Source organism: Anolis carolinensis, unplaced genomic scaffold (assembly GCF_035594765.1).
Source record: "Anolis carolinensis isolate JA03-04 unplaced genomic scaffold, rAnoCar3.1.pri scaffold_12, whole genome shotgun sequence".
NCBI lineage: Eukaryota > Metazoa > Chordata > Lepidosauria > Squamata > Dactyloidae > Anolis > Anolis carolinensis.
In genome coordinates, this window is record NW_026943823.1 from 7,291,096 (window position 1) to 7,303,835 (window position 12,740).

A 12,740-nucleotide genomic window follows, 5' to 3' on the forward strand; every position below is an offset into this window, starting at 1 on the left:
GGTTGGACTACATTGTCCAAGGAGTCACTTCCAACCCTCTTTGTTATTTTTATTTGCATTATTTTTATTTTTATTATTATTATTATTATTGCTAATCTATATCAGGGGTCCTCAAACTTTTTAAGCAGGGGGCCGGTCCACAATCCTTCAGACTGTTGAGGGGCCAAAATATCATTTGAAAAAGAAATACGAACAAATCCCTATGCACACTGCACATGTCTTATTTGTAGTGCAAAACAACAACAACAATGAAAGAACAACACATGAACATGGAAAGCGCCTTAAATGTATATTTAAATGTATAATTATGTATATTTTAATGGCTATTCTTAATTTTATTGTAATTTTTAATCTTGATGGATTTTTAAATTTGATGAAAACTGTTTTTAATGTGTATGGTTATACTGTAAGCCGCCCTGAGTCCCCTGATGGGTGAGAAGGGCGGGGTAGAAGTGATGTAATAAATAAATAAATAAATAATAAACAATAAAATATTTTCAAATGAAAACAATTGTAACCAACATAAACCTATCAGGCCAATGAGATAGTCAAGTTAATTAGGATTGTTGTTTTTGTTGTGTGCCTTCAAGTCAAGTGGGCGAGTCTAAGTCTAAAATTATTTATTTATTCATTTACTACATTTATATCCCACCCTTCTCAGAGCAGCTGTATGTATATACAATATATTATTAGCATAGCACAATATTAGCATTATATATTACTATATTGAACTATACCACTATACTGTAATATTATATGTAATATATAACGTGTAATTAATATTATTATATGGTATTATTATTAGTATTACATTGTATAACATGATAATATTATCAATATCATATGTATATATAATATATTATATTATTAAAACTGATATAAAAATATTATATTATAAATGAGGGCGGGGGCCAGGTAAATGACCTTGGAGGGCCCCCGGGCCTTAGTTTGGGGACCCCTGCTTTAGAGCCTTTCTTCCCTCTGCTGCACGAGCCTTGAGCCTTTCCCTGCCTCCTCCCTTGCCCGGTGCTTGCCTTGCAAAGCTTTGCTTTGTACTTAAAAGGTATTTTAGTTATTATTTAATTATTAATTATTAAGGGGGTATTTTGCTTCTGCTATTGCTGCACAAAGGCAGAAGCTGGTTGGACTACATTGTCCAAGGCAGGGGTCCCCAAACTAAGTTTTATAATACAATATTTTTATATCAGTTTTAATAATATAATATATTGTATATACATATAATATTGATAATAATATTATGTTAAACAATATAATACTAATAATACCATATAATAATATTAATTATATGTTATATATTACATATTATATAATAGTATAGTGATATAGTTCAGTATAGTAATATATAATGCTAATATTGTGCTATGCTAATAATATAATATATTGTATGTACATACAGCTGCTCTGAGTCCCCTTCTGGGTGAGAAGGGTGGGATATAAATGTAGTAAAGTCTGAAATGACTTGAAGGCACACAACAACAACAATCCTAATTAACTTGACTATCTCATTGGCCAGAAGCAGGCCCACACTTTCCATTGAAATCCTGATAGGTTTATGTTGGTTAAAATTGTTTTCATTTTTAAATATTGTACTGTTCTTTTGTTGTTGTTGTTGTTGTTGCACTACAAATAAGACATGTGCAGTATGCATAGAAATTTGTTTGTATTTTTTTAAAATAATAATTCGGCCCCTCGATAGTCTGAAGGATAGTGGACTGGCCCTCTGCTTCAAAAGTTTGAGGACCCCTGGTCCAAGGGGTCACTTCCAACCCTCTTTGTTATTTTTATTTGCATTATTTTATTATTATTATTATTATTATTATTATTATTATTATTATTATTATTATTATTAACATTGAGGCTGGGTGGCCATCTGTCAGGGGAGCTTTGCTTGTGCTTTTGGTGCACAAAGGCAGAAGGGGGTTGGACTACATTGCCCAAGGGGTTTCTTCCAACCCTCTTCATTATTTTTATTTGTATTATTATTATTAACATTGAGGCTGGGTGACCATCTGTCAGGGGAGCTTTGCTTGTGCTTTTGATGCACAAAGGCAGAACGGGGTTGGACTACATTGCCCAAGGGGTTTCTTCCAACCCTCTTCATTATTTTTATTTGTATTATTATTGTTAACATTGAGGCTGGGTGGCCATCTGTCAGGGGAGCTTTGCTTGTGCTTTTGATGCACAAAGGCAGAACGGGGTTGGACTAAATTGCCCAAGGGATCTCTTCCAACCCTCTTCATTATTTTTATTTGTATTATTATTATTATTATTATTATTATTATTAATAATATTAATAATATTAAGGCTGGGTGGCCACCTGTCAGGAGTGCTTTGCTTGTGCTTTTGGTGAACAAAGGCAGGAGGGGGCTAGACTAAATGGCCCAAGGGGTTTCTTCCAACCCTCTTCATTATTTTTATTTGTATTATTATTATTAACATTGAGGCTGGGTGGCCATCTGTCAGGGGAGCTTTGCTTTGCTTTTGGTGCACAAAGGCAGAAGGGGGTTGGACTACATTGCCCAAGGGATCTCTTCCAACCCTCTTCATTATTTTTATTTGTATTATTATTATTATTATTATTATTATTATTATTATTATTGACACAACGACATTGTATGACACAGCAAACAAGATAGATATGCTGGATTTCGTTTCACAAAATCACAAGTCGAACACTTCCCAAGTGTCTAGGACTGTGTGATGTATTTTCGGATGATGCGTGCAGATCCCAGTAAGGTGGCCTTTTGCAGTTGGCAGATCGTAATTTTGTCAATGTCTATTGTCTCCAAATGCCGGCTGAGATCTTTTGGCACGGCACCCAGTGTGCCCATCACCACTGGGACCACCTGCACTGGTTTCTGCCAGAGTCTTTGAAGTTCAATCTTGAGGTCCTGATAGCGGCTGAGTTTTTCCTGTTGTTTTTCTTCAATGCGACTGTCACCTGGGATGGCAACATCCATGATCCAAACCTTGTTCTTTTCCACAACTGTGATGTCTGGTGTGTTGTGTTCCAGAACTTTGTCAGTCTGGATTCGGAAGTCCCACAGTATCTTTATTATTATTATTATTATTAATATTGAGGCTGGGTGGCCACCTGTCAGGAGTGCTTTGCTTGTGCTTTTGGTGAACAAAGGCAGGAGGGGGCTAGACTAAATGCCCCAAGTGGTCTCTTCCAACCCTCTTTATTATTTATATGATGATGATGATTAATATTATTAACATTGAGGCTGTATTTGTTCCTGTTTGGGTTATTTTTTTTTTTACTTCAAAATAAGATATGTGCAGTGTGCATAGGAATTTGTTCACAGAGTTTTTAAAAAACGATAGACTGGCCCCCCAATGGTCTGCGGGACCGTGAACTGGCCCCCTGTTTAAAAAGTTTGGGGACCCCAGTTCTAGATCCTCTTTGCCTTCTTCCTTCAGGGTCCTTCAAGGGGAGCTGAAGCGCCTGAAGTGGCAGCACGAGGAGGCGGCAGCGTCCGCAGAAGGGACCCCCGAAACAGCCCAGGATCCGCACAGCGAAGAGCTGCTGGCGGAAGCGCGGATCCTTCGGCAACACAAGAGCCGCCTGGAAACCCGGATGCAGATCTTGGAGGATCACAACAAGCAGCTGGAATCGCAGCTGCAGCGCTTGAGAGAGCTGCTCTTGCAGGTATGGCACGTCGCGTGTCAATCGCACAGAAAGAAATAGGTGCTCCTTTGCGTTCTTTGATCATACCAAGCATTGCCATTCTAACTTCAACATTTTAAAAATAAACAAAAAAAAACCCCAGAAATTATCAGTTCATGCCCTTCTGAGTTGGGAAAGGGAAAATAATTGTGTAGTTGGAAGGCTGGTAATAAATTCCACAGTATAATTGTCACCAAAAGGCACAAAAACCCATTTTATCTTGGAAGCTAAGCATTGTCAGCCCTGGTTAGAACATGGATAGGACACCAGCTATTTATTTATTTATTTAGTTATTTATTATTTATTTATTTGCGACATTTATATACCGCCCTTCTCACCCCGAAGGGGACTCAGGGCGGTTTACAAGTATATATACATACAATATATTATATTATACAACTATATCACAATATTATTAGTAATATTGCATATAATATAAATATACAATTATAATAGTGAATTATAATTATTATTACATTGTATTACATTGTATTACATGAATACCAGTTGTTGGATATATTGCACAGGAAGGAACTAGCAAATAATAATAATAATAATAATAATAATTATTATTATTATTATTATTATTATTATTATTTGCTAGTTCCATAATAATTGCCATCCCAGGTGACAGTCGCATTGACGAAAAACAGCAGGAAAAACTCAGCCGCTATCAGGACCTCAAGATTGAACTTCAAAGACTCTGGCAGAAACCAGTGCAGGTGGTCCCGGTGGTGATGGGCACACTGGGTGCCGTGCCAAAAGATCTCAGCCGGCATTTGGAAACAATAGACATTGACAAAATTACGATCTGCCAACTGCAAAAGGCCACCCTACTGGGATCTGCACGCATCATCCGAAAATACATCACACAGTCCTAGACACTTGGGAAGTGTTCGACTTGTGATTTTGTGAAACAAAATCCAGCATAACTATCTTGTTTGCTGTGTCATACAACGTCGTTGTGTCAATAATAATAATAATAATAATACAATAGAGTCTCACTTATCCAACACTCGCTTATCCAACATTCTGGATTATCCAACACATTTTTGTAGTCAATGTTTTCAATATATCGTGATATTTTGGTGCTAAATTCGTAAATACAGTAATTACTACATAGCATTACTGTGCATTGAACTACTTTTTCTGTCAAATTTGTTGTATAACATGATGTTTTGGTGCTTAATTTGTAAAATCATAACCTAATTTGATGTTTAATAGGCTTTTCCTTAATCTCTCCTTATTATCCAACATAATCGCTTACCCAACGTTCTGCCGGCCCATTTATGTTGGATGAGCGAGACTCTACTGTAATAATAATCCCCCCGCAGGTGCCACCTTGACGTGGTGCCGTGCCAAAAGATCTCGGCCAGCATTTGGAAACAATAGACATTGACAGAATTACGATTTGCCAATTGCAAAAGGCCACCCTGCTGGGATCTGCGCACATCATCCGAAAATACATCACACAGTCCTAGACACTTGGGAAGTGTTCGACTTCTGATTTTGTGATACGAAATCCAGCATATCTATCTTGTTTGCTGTGTCATACAATATAATAATAATAAAAATAACAAAATCCAGCATGTCTATCTTGTTTGCTGTGTAATAATAATAATAATAATAATAATAATAATAATAAACTTTATTTATATACTGCACCATCTCCTCGAGAGGACTCGGAGTGGTTTCCAACATGTGTACAAAATAGTCAATTGTCAGAAATATCATACCACAACTTGAACATTCCAAACATAATAAAACAACATCATAAGAAGGCTAAAAACAATAGAAATAATTTCAGCAAAACCGTCTACGAGTATCCCTTGCCTAAGAAAATCCTATGAGATTCTTGTGTTTGATGTAAAGTTGACTTGCAATGTGAAGGTGCACTTGCTTATAGGAGTGCTTCCCCAACAAGCCAGGAAAGACTTGGATTCTAGTATCATGAAACCATTGTTTTAAAATGTTATATGCCTGTATCATGTTCCACCCAGCCTTTACTTGTTTTTTTTTCTCCCTATGTGGCAAAAAAATAAGATATCATAACCTTTTAGCATAGAGAGTTGCTGCAAATTCTATGTGTTTTGGGCTAATGTCATGCTTTAGCAGTAGAGACATGTGAATGGAGGGCTCTTCTATACTGATGCTATAAACCAACTTGGAATTAGTTTGGGAGAAATTGGTTTTCCTAGGCAGGCTGCCATGCTTGGAAATTATTTGATGCCTTATATTTACACCAGCTGTGCCCAGCCACGCATTGCTGTGGCGAAGTATGGTGGTATGGGAAATAAAGTATTGAGGAATTGGTGGTAGTTAAGGTCAAGGGTAAAGGTTTTACCTTACATTAAGTCCATTATAAATGTGTTATATAGCTGTGTGGAAGGGCCTTGAGTCTACACTGCCATATAATCCAGTTAAAATCAGATAATCTGTATTTTATAGGCAGTGTGGAAGAGGCCTAAGTGAGGCCTAACTCTGCCTGTCCCCTGGGCTGAGTGGGTTGCTAGGAGACCAAGTGGGTGGAGCTTAGCCTTCTAACTATCAGCAATTGGATAAAAAACAATTATTCCTCTCCCTCTAATTAGGACTTTATTTTTCTTTTCTTTTTGTTGTATGAACGTAGAGGCATGGATGAGGGGTTGTGCTGCCAAGTTTAGTGTTTCTGGGATGTGTAGTTTTGTTGTTTTGTCCTAGGCCAAAAATTTTTTATCCTTTTATATATATAGATTGGCTGCAGTGCACTTTTTGGCTATACTCAGACTTTCCTGAGACCTTTTTTAATGTGTTGTATACTCTTAGATGTGTGCTGCCAATGGGCACTTTGTGGGCACCGCGGCTTTGAGTTGCACTATATGCTCAGTGTAGAAGGGTCTTGAGATCCCACCTTCTCTTCCAGCCACCTGCAGATGCCAAAGGCGATGGCTCTACGGCGTCATCCTTGGCGCCTTCTCCCCATCCGTCGGAGGAGAGCCAGCTCAAGGAAAAAGACTCCAACACCCCCAACACAGAAACAACAGGTGAGGCTCTGTGGTGCCTCCAGGTTGGCATTGGGCGGAAGAGACAACAAGGGCCACCCAGTCCGACAACCAATTTTTTGTTGAAGACTTTCATGGCCGGAATCACTGGTTTGCTGTGAGTTTTCCGGGCTGTATGGCGGTGCTTAATTCTATGTAATGAGCTATACAAAACACAATAATGGTTCAAAACATAAGTAGTACACAATATGTATATTAGAGCATCATCTACATATTACATTCACAGAATCAATGCTCAGTCCTATGGTATATAACCCAAAAGTATCAAACTCCGTATTATAAATCAACCAAGATGATATAAGTCTCTGCAGTCCTAAAAGGATTTGATTGGCTTAAAGGCAAACCGATTCAGAGTCTCTGCAGTTCTGGAAGGATTCCTCAGGACTCCACAGGTTTAGTGGAGAAAGGGGACAGCCTTGTCTGGTTCCTTTACTAATTTCAAATAAATCTGACGTTAATCCATTAATTTGAATTCTAGCGAATTGTTTATCATAAATTGCATTAATTGTGTTACTAAATTGATAACCTAAGTCTAATTCATTCATCAACAATTTAAAAAAATCCCAGTTCAAGTTGTCGAATGCCTTTTCTGCATCAATTGCCAGAAAGGCCGCTTCCTTTTGAAAGACTGGAGTAAAGTAGAAGAATTTGAAAGGAAAAGATGTTGAAGGATTTTGGTGAAAGAATAGAAGGACAATTCTTCTTGGTGTTTTTTAATGTATTGCTTTATGAAAAGTAAAGAACTCCGTGACTTAGCCAACATACAGGACAACACTTTTTGTTTTGAGTGTTCGTCTTCAGTACTATAGAGGCAGAGGCTGATAAATTTTCTTTTTTTTATCACCCTCTTTTTTATATATAGAAAGGGAAACGCAAAGGCAAAGATGAAAGTCCCTATATTATTATTATTATTATTATTTTATCTTTTTAATATTTTTTATTTTTTTTAGCACCTTACTTCTCACTCTTTCGTTGTATACAATTATTCTATATTTCAATAAAATATTTACAGTAAAAAAAAAAGACTCCACAGGTTTAGAATCAATAATAAAGCCAAGGAGACAGAGTCAATCCTGATGTAGATCCTGAGTAGATGGTTATATATCCGTTTACGCCGTTTACTTTCCAGGTTTTATCCCAGTTTCGGTAACCCTTCTTCTGAAAAGCGGCAAATGTTTTATAATTTCTTTATTGATGGCTCTGCTTCAGGTATTCTTAACAGAAATAAAAAATGAAAGGAAATTTGTCTAGTGTTGTTCTCTTTATAAGATATAAATCATAAATTATATAGACCTTGTGAAAATAGACATGTCAAAGCACCCCAAGGTATGCGGTATTCTACAAACAAGGAATTACCTTTTTCCCAGATATAGTAGTAAACATATCTACTCACATGTTTGCAGTATCAATATGCTGCTGTGGATTTTGTGGTGCGAGCAGCCATTCATGGTCCCATAGTGATTTAAATATCTAATTACCATTATTGTGTTTTGTATAGCTCATTACATTGTTTAGAATAGACATCCTATAGGTGCTTTCTTTCTACCCATGGGGAGGTGCTCTTGATCCATTTCCAAGCCGAGGAGCCTGTTGTCGTTTTGCCGGCATGGCTGCATGGGCAGGTCACCTTTATTACCTTCCCGCTGAAGCTGTACCTATTGATCTACTCACATTTGCATGTTTTCGAACTGCTAGGTTGGGAGGAGCTAGGGCTGAGAGCGGGAGCTCACCCCAACCTGCAGTTTCAAACTGCCAACCTTTAGGTCAGCAGATTCAAGAGATGAACGGTTTAACCCATTTCACCACCGCGGATCCCAAACACTTTGCTTATCCCGTGAGATGAAGTCCTTAATGTTCCCAATGGGAAAGAAAGTTTTTTTATTTTAGTGTTGTCTCCTGCAATTAACTTTTCTGTATGGTTCTCTCCTCCTTTTCCGTCATCCCAGACAAGGTCGGGATGAGCACGCAAGACGTCAGCCTGTGTCTGGAGGACATCATGGAGAAGCTGAGGAATGCTTTCCCCAACTCCGAAGGTACCGGGTGCGAAACCATCCGCATCTAACATCCAAACTGGGGGGTGTTTTCCTCTTGAGATCCATATTAACCCAACCAGCATTGGGTGGGAATGGCAGAGAGACCCGTATTCCAGCAATGGATACGGCTAAAGTAGAAAAGGGGTGGGTGCACTTAAACGCACTTAAAATAAAACAAGTTTTACTTTTACTCCTGGCAGGCAAAAGACCCCATCCTTTGGCCTTTCTGAAGAAGTCCTTGACACTCTCCTAGATGATTTTCAGGTCTAAGAAAGGCCAGCATCTGGTATTACCCCTTTGCATTAAAAAAAGCTTGCTTTTGTCCGGTCTGCTTATAACTTTGGTGCTTATAATGCATTCTGGATCTCTAATTCTGTGTCACAGCTTTGCCGCCTGGCCGGATAACTAAAAAAGAGTACTGTATATACTCAAGTATCAGCCGACCCGAATATAAGCCGAGGCACCTAATTTTACTGCAAAAAAACCTGAGAAAACATTGATTCCAGTATAAGCGGAGGGTGGTAAATTTCAGAAATAAAAATATATCCCAATAAAATTACATTACTGTATATACTTGAGTATAAACCGACCCGAATATAAGCCAAGGAACCTAATTTTACCGCAAAAAAACCTGGGAAAACATTGATTCCAGTATAAGCCAAGAGTGGTAAATTTCAGAAATAAAAATAGTTACCAATCAAATTACATTAATTGGGGAATCAGTAGGTTAAATGTTTTTGAATATTTACATCAAGCTCAAGTTTAAGATAAGACTCTCCAACTCTGATCAAATCATTATTCTCATCTTCTTCATTGTAAATGTGCTTATGTATCCTTTCAATAATAATAGAGTAAAATAATACATGTAATAATAATAATAATAATAATAATAATAATAATAATAATAATAATAATAAATACAGGAAAATAATACAAGTAATAATAAATAGAGTAAAATAATAAATGCAATAATAATAAGAATAAGATCAGAGTGAAATAAAGTATTAATAATAATAATAATAATAGAGTAAAATAAATGTAATAGTAGCAACAATAATAGAGTAAAATAATACATGTAATAATAATAATAATAATAATAATAATAATAATAATAAATAATACAGGAAAATAATACAAGTAATAAAAATAGAGTAAAATAATAAATGCAATAATAATAATATCAGAGTGAAATAATAAATGTATTAATAATAATAATAATAAAAATAGAGTAAAATAAATGTAATAGTAGCAACAATAATAGAGTAAAATAATACATGTAATAATAATAATAATAATAAATAATAATACAGGAAAATAATACAAGTAATAAAAAATAGAGTAAAATAATAAATGCAATATAATAATAATATCAGAGTGAAATAATAAATGTATTATTATTAATAATAAAAATAGAGTAAAATAAATGTAATAGTAGCAACAATAATAGAATAAAATAATACATGTAATAATAATAATAATAATAATAAATACAGGAAAATAATACAAGTAATAAAAAATAGAGTAAAATAATAAATGCAATATAATAATAATATCAGAGTGAAATAATAAATGTATTAATAATAATAATAAAAAATAGAGTAAAATAAATGTAATAGTAGCAACAATAATAGAGGAAAATAATAAATGTAATAATATTTATTTCAATTATTTATTTCAATTATTTATATCCTGCCCTTCTCACCCGAGGGGACTCAGGGTGGCTTACAAGTGGCAATTGATGCTGTTACACTGATATACAATAAACTAAAACGATTAAAACAGTTAAAACTGTCATAAAATAGTCATAAAATACAATATAATACCAATAATAATAGAGAAAAATAATAAATGTACCATATATTCTCGAGTATAAGCTGACCCTTATATAAGCCAACCAGGACCCTCACCCGAGTATAAGCCGAGGGGGGCTATTTCAGTCTTAAAAGGAGGGCTGAAAAACTAGGCTTATACTCAAGTATATACAGTATATCTTGGCTTATCTAAACTTAACCAATGGCTGAGGATCTTCCTCACCTTCCACACCTACTTTGGCACAAGTGATACCAATGACCTAACTTGTTTACTCTGAGCTTTCTTCTCTCTTTAGAACTTTCTGGAAAAAAAACACCAGTTCACAGGAAGGGAGGGGCATATGAAGAGGCAAAGCCACATAAGCAAAAGTTTACTGTTTTCTGGCTTATGGTCCCTTCAACAAGGAATGCAGTTGCGATTTTGTTTTCTCTTGCAGGTCCAACCTCCCACATCTAACCCCTCCTGCAAGCGAGAGGCTTTGTCTAACCAGTGATTTGGCGGCTTCTTCTCCCACCTCTGCCCTTCCTCGCGAGGTGGGCTCCACTTTGCTCCGGAGGAGGCTCCACCGGCACCGATGCTCCCGGCCTCCTCGCAGGCACCCAGCAGAGCACCTCACCTCCAAGGCGCTGCTCTTTCGAAGGCCAGTCCAACGAATGAAGTCAAGACCCGGTGCCGCCATGGGATCAGGTTCAGGCAATGCGAAAAGGACGAGAGAAAGGAGGCACGTGGAGATGTTCTGCGCAAACTACGGGCTGTTTCTACTTTTCGCGAAACTTTCCTGGGTCTAAGTTTTAGGTTGAGTCGGGAAGTGGCCGATAGCGGACTTGTCCCAAGCAAACTCCAAGGGCAAGGAATGGAATATTTTGTGTTGAGTTGGGCACCGTGCAAAAGGACCTTGCCAACATCCAGGTGCCTCAGTCTCTACCAAGACCAATGAGGAAATGTGACAGGAAATTAAAAAGAAGGGAGGGAGCAGGTTTGGAAACCAACAGTTCCAATGGAGAAAAAAAGCAGCCTTAAAGGAGAGAAGCTTTATAACAGAGAGCCTTACTGTTTTAATCCGCATATTTAAGTGCTGTTACGGACTCCCCCATGCATTAAATTCTAATTCCTTGTTATATGTTTATTTTGGCTTTGCTGTTTGGATCTCTTCTGCACCCTGGTGTTTTGGTGATGATCTCCCCATCACTCTTGTATCGAGTCTTGATTTGTTGGCATCCTTTTTAAGAATACAAGTCATTTCTAACTCGAGTGGCCTCTTGAGAACAGGGCAACGGAGAGGAGTTGGTGCTCTTTCCATGTCCCCAGAGTTTGTTTACATAGTATGAGGCACAATTCATGTATGGGAAATTCAAGAAGACTTGGGCGGTCGTTCTCTTGCATTCTCATTCACGGTGCCGGAGTGTGTATCAAGCAAGTGAAATGGTTACGGGGATAAAAACAAGCCAGATTGTTCAGAGCTTTTGGCAAAGAACCACCTTGTCCTAATATAGATGCCGCCTTCTAAGTTGCATCAAGCTTCTCCTGTCGCAAAACAATAGTCTTCCGTTGTCTGATCCTACACCAGACTAAGCTTCTGGAGTCTCAGTTCATCTGTTCCAATGGAGCCACAACTACTTAATTTTCAGCCATTCAGCCCAGTTGAAATCCCACCAGACAGAACCAGCTCAGTGTATGCTCTTTCTTGACAGAATAAAATATTTCAGACCTTCTGGATAGTTGAAGTTTTCCTGAACAGAGACGAGGAAGAACTTCCTGATGGTATGAGCTATTCAGCAGTGAAATATGCTGCCTTGGAGTCTCTATCTGGAGGTTTTTTTAGCAGAAGCCGGATGGCCATCTGTAGGGAGTGAGTTAATTGTGAGTTCCTATCAAAATGGGTTTGGACTGGATGGCCCTTGGGGTCAATTCTAACTTTAGGATTCTATGATGGGACGCTCTTGATTCTTGTTCAGTGCAGCAGAATGTTATAATATAATAGTAATAATAATAATAATTTTATTTTTGTACCCCGCCACCATCTCCCCAGAGGGACTCGGGGCGGCTTACAGATATAAAACTATCATACAGTATACAGCAGGGGTCCCCAAACTAAGGCCCAGGGGCCAGATGCGACCCATCGAAGCCATTTATCCGGCCCCCACAGCACAAAGGCAGAAGGGG

General features: G+C 37.4%; 1 protein-coding gene across 6 annotated transcripts in view; it reads left to right on the plus strand.

Annotated features, from left to right (window-relative positions):
- Window positions 1-11,703, plus strand: part of drp2 (dystrophin related protein 2) — a 90,055-nt gene extending 78,352 nt beyond the window's left edge. For 5 of the 6 annotated variants that reach the window (XM_062963953.1, XM_062963954.1, XM_062963952.1 and 2 more), the window contains 5 exons: window positions 3,445-3,673; window positions 6,594-6,714; window positions 8,679-8,765; window positions 8,966-9,051; window positions 11,014-11,703. In XM_062963953.1, coding sequence (XP_062820023.1) covers window positions 3,445-3,673; window positions 6,594-6,714; window positions 8,679-8,765; window positions 8,966-9,018 — 490 coding nt within the window. In that variant the 3' untranslated portion in view covers window positions 9,019-9,051; window positions 11,014-11,703. The remainder of the gene's footprint in view (window positions 1-3,444; window positions 3,674-6,593; window positions 6,715-8,678; window positions 8,766-8,965; window positions 9,052-11,013) is intronic. The other variant, XM_062963955.1, reaches the window with a different exon arrangement.
- The last annotated feature ends 1,037 nt before the right edge of the window (window positions 11,704-12,740 follow it).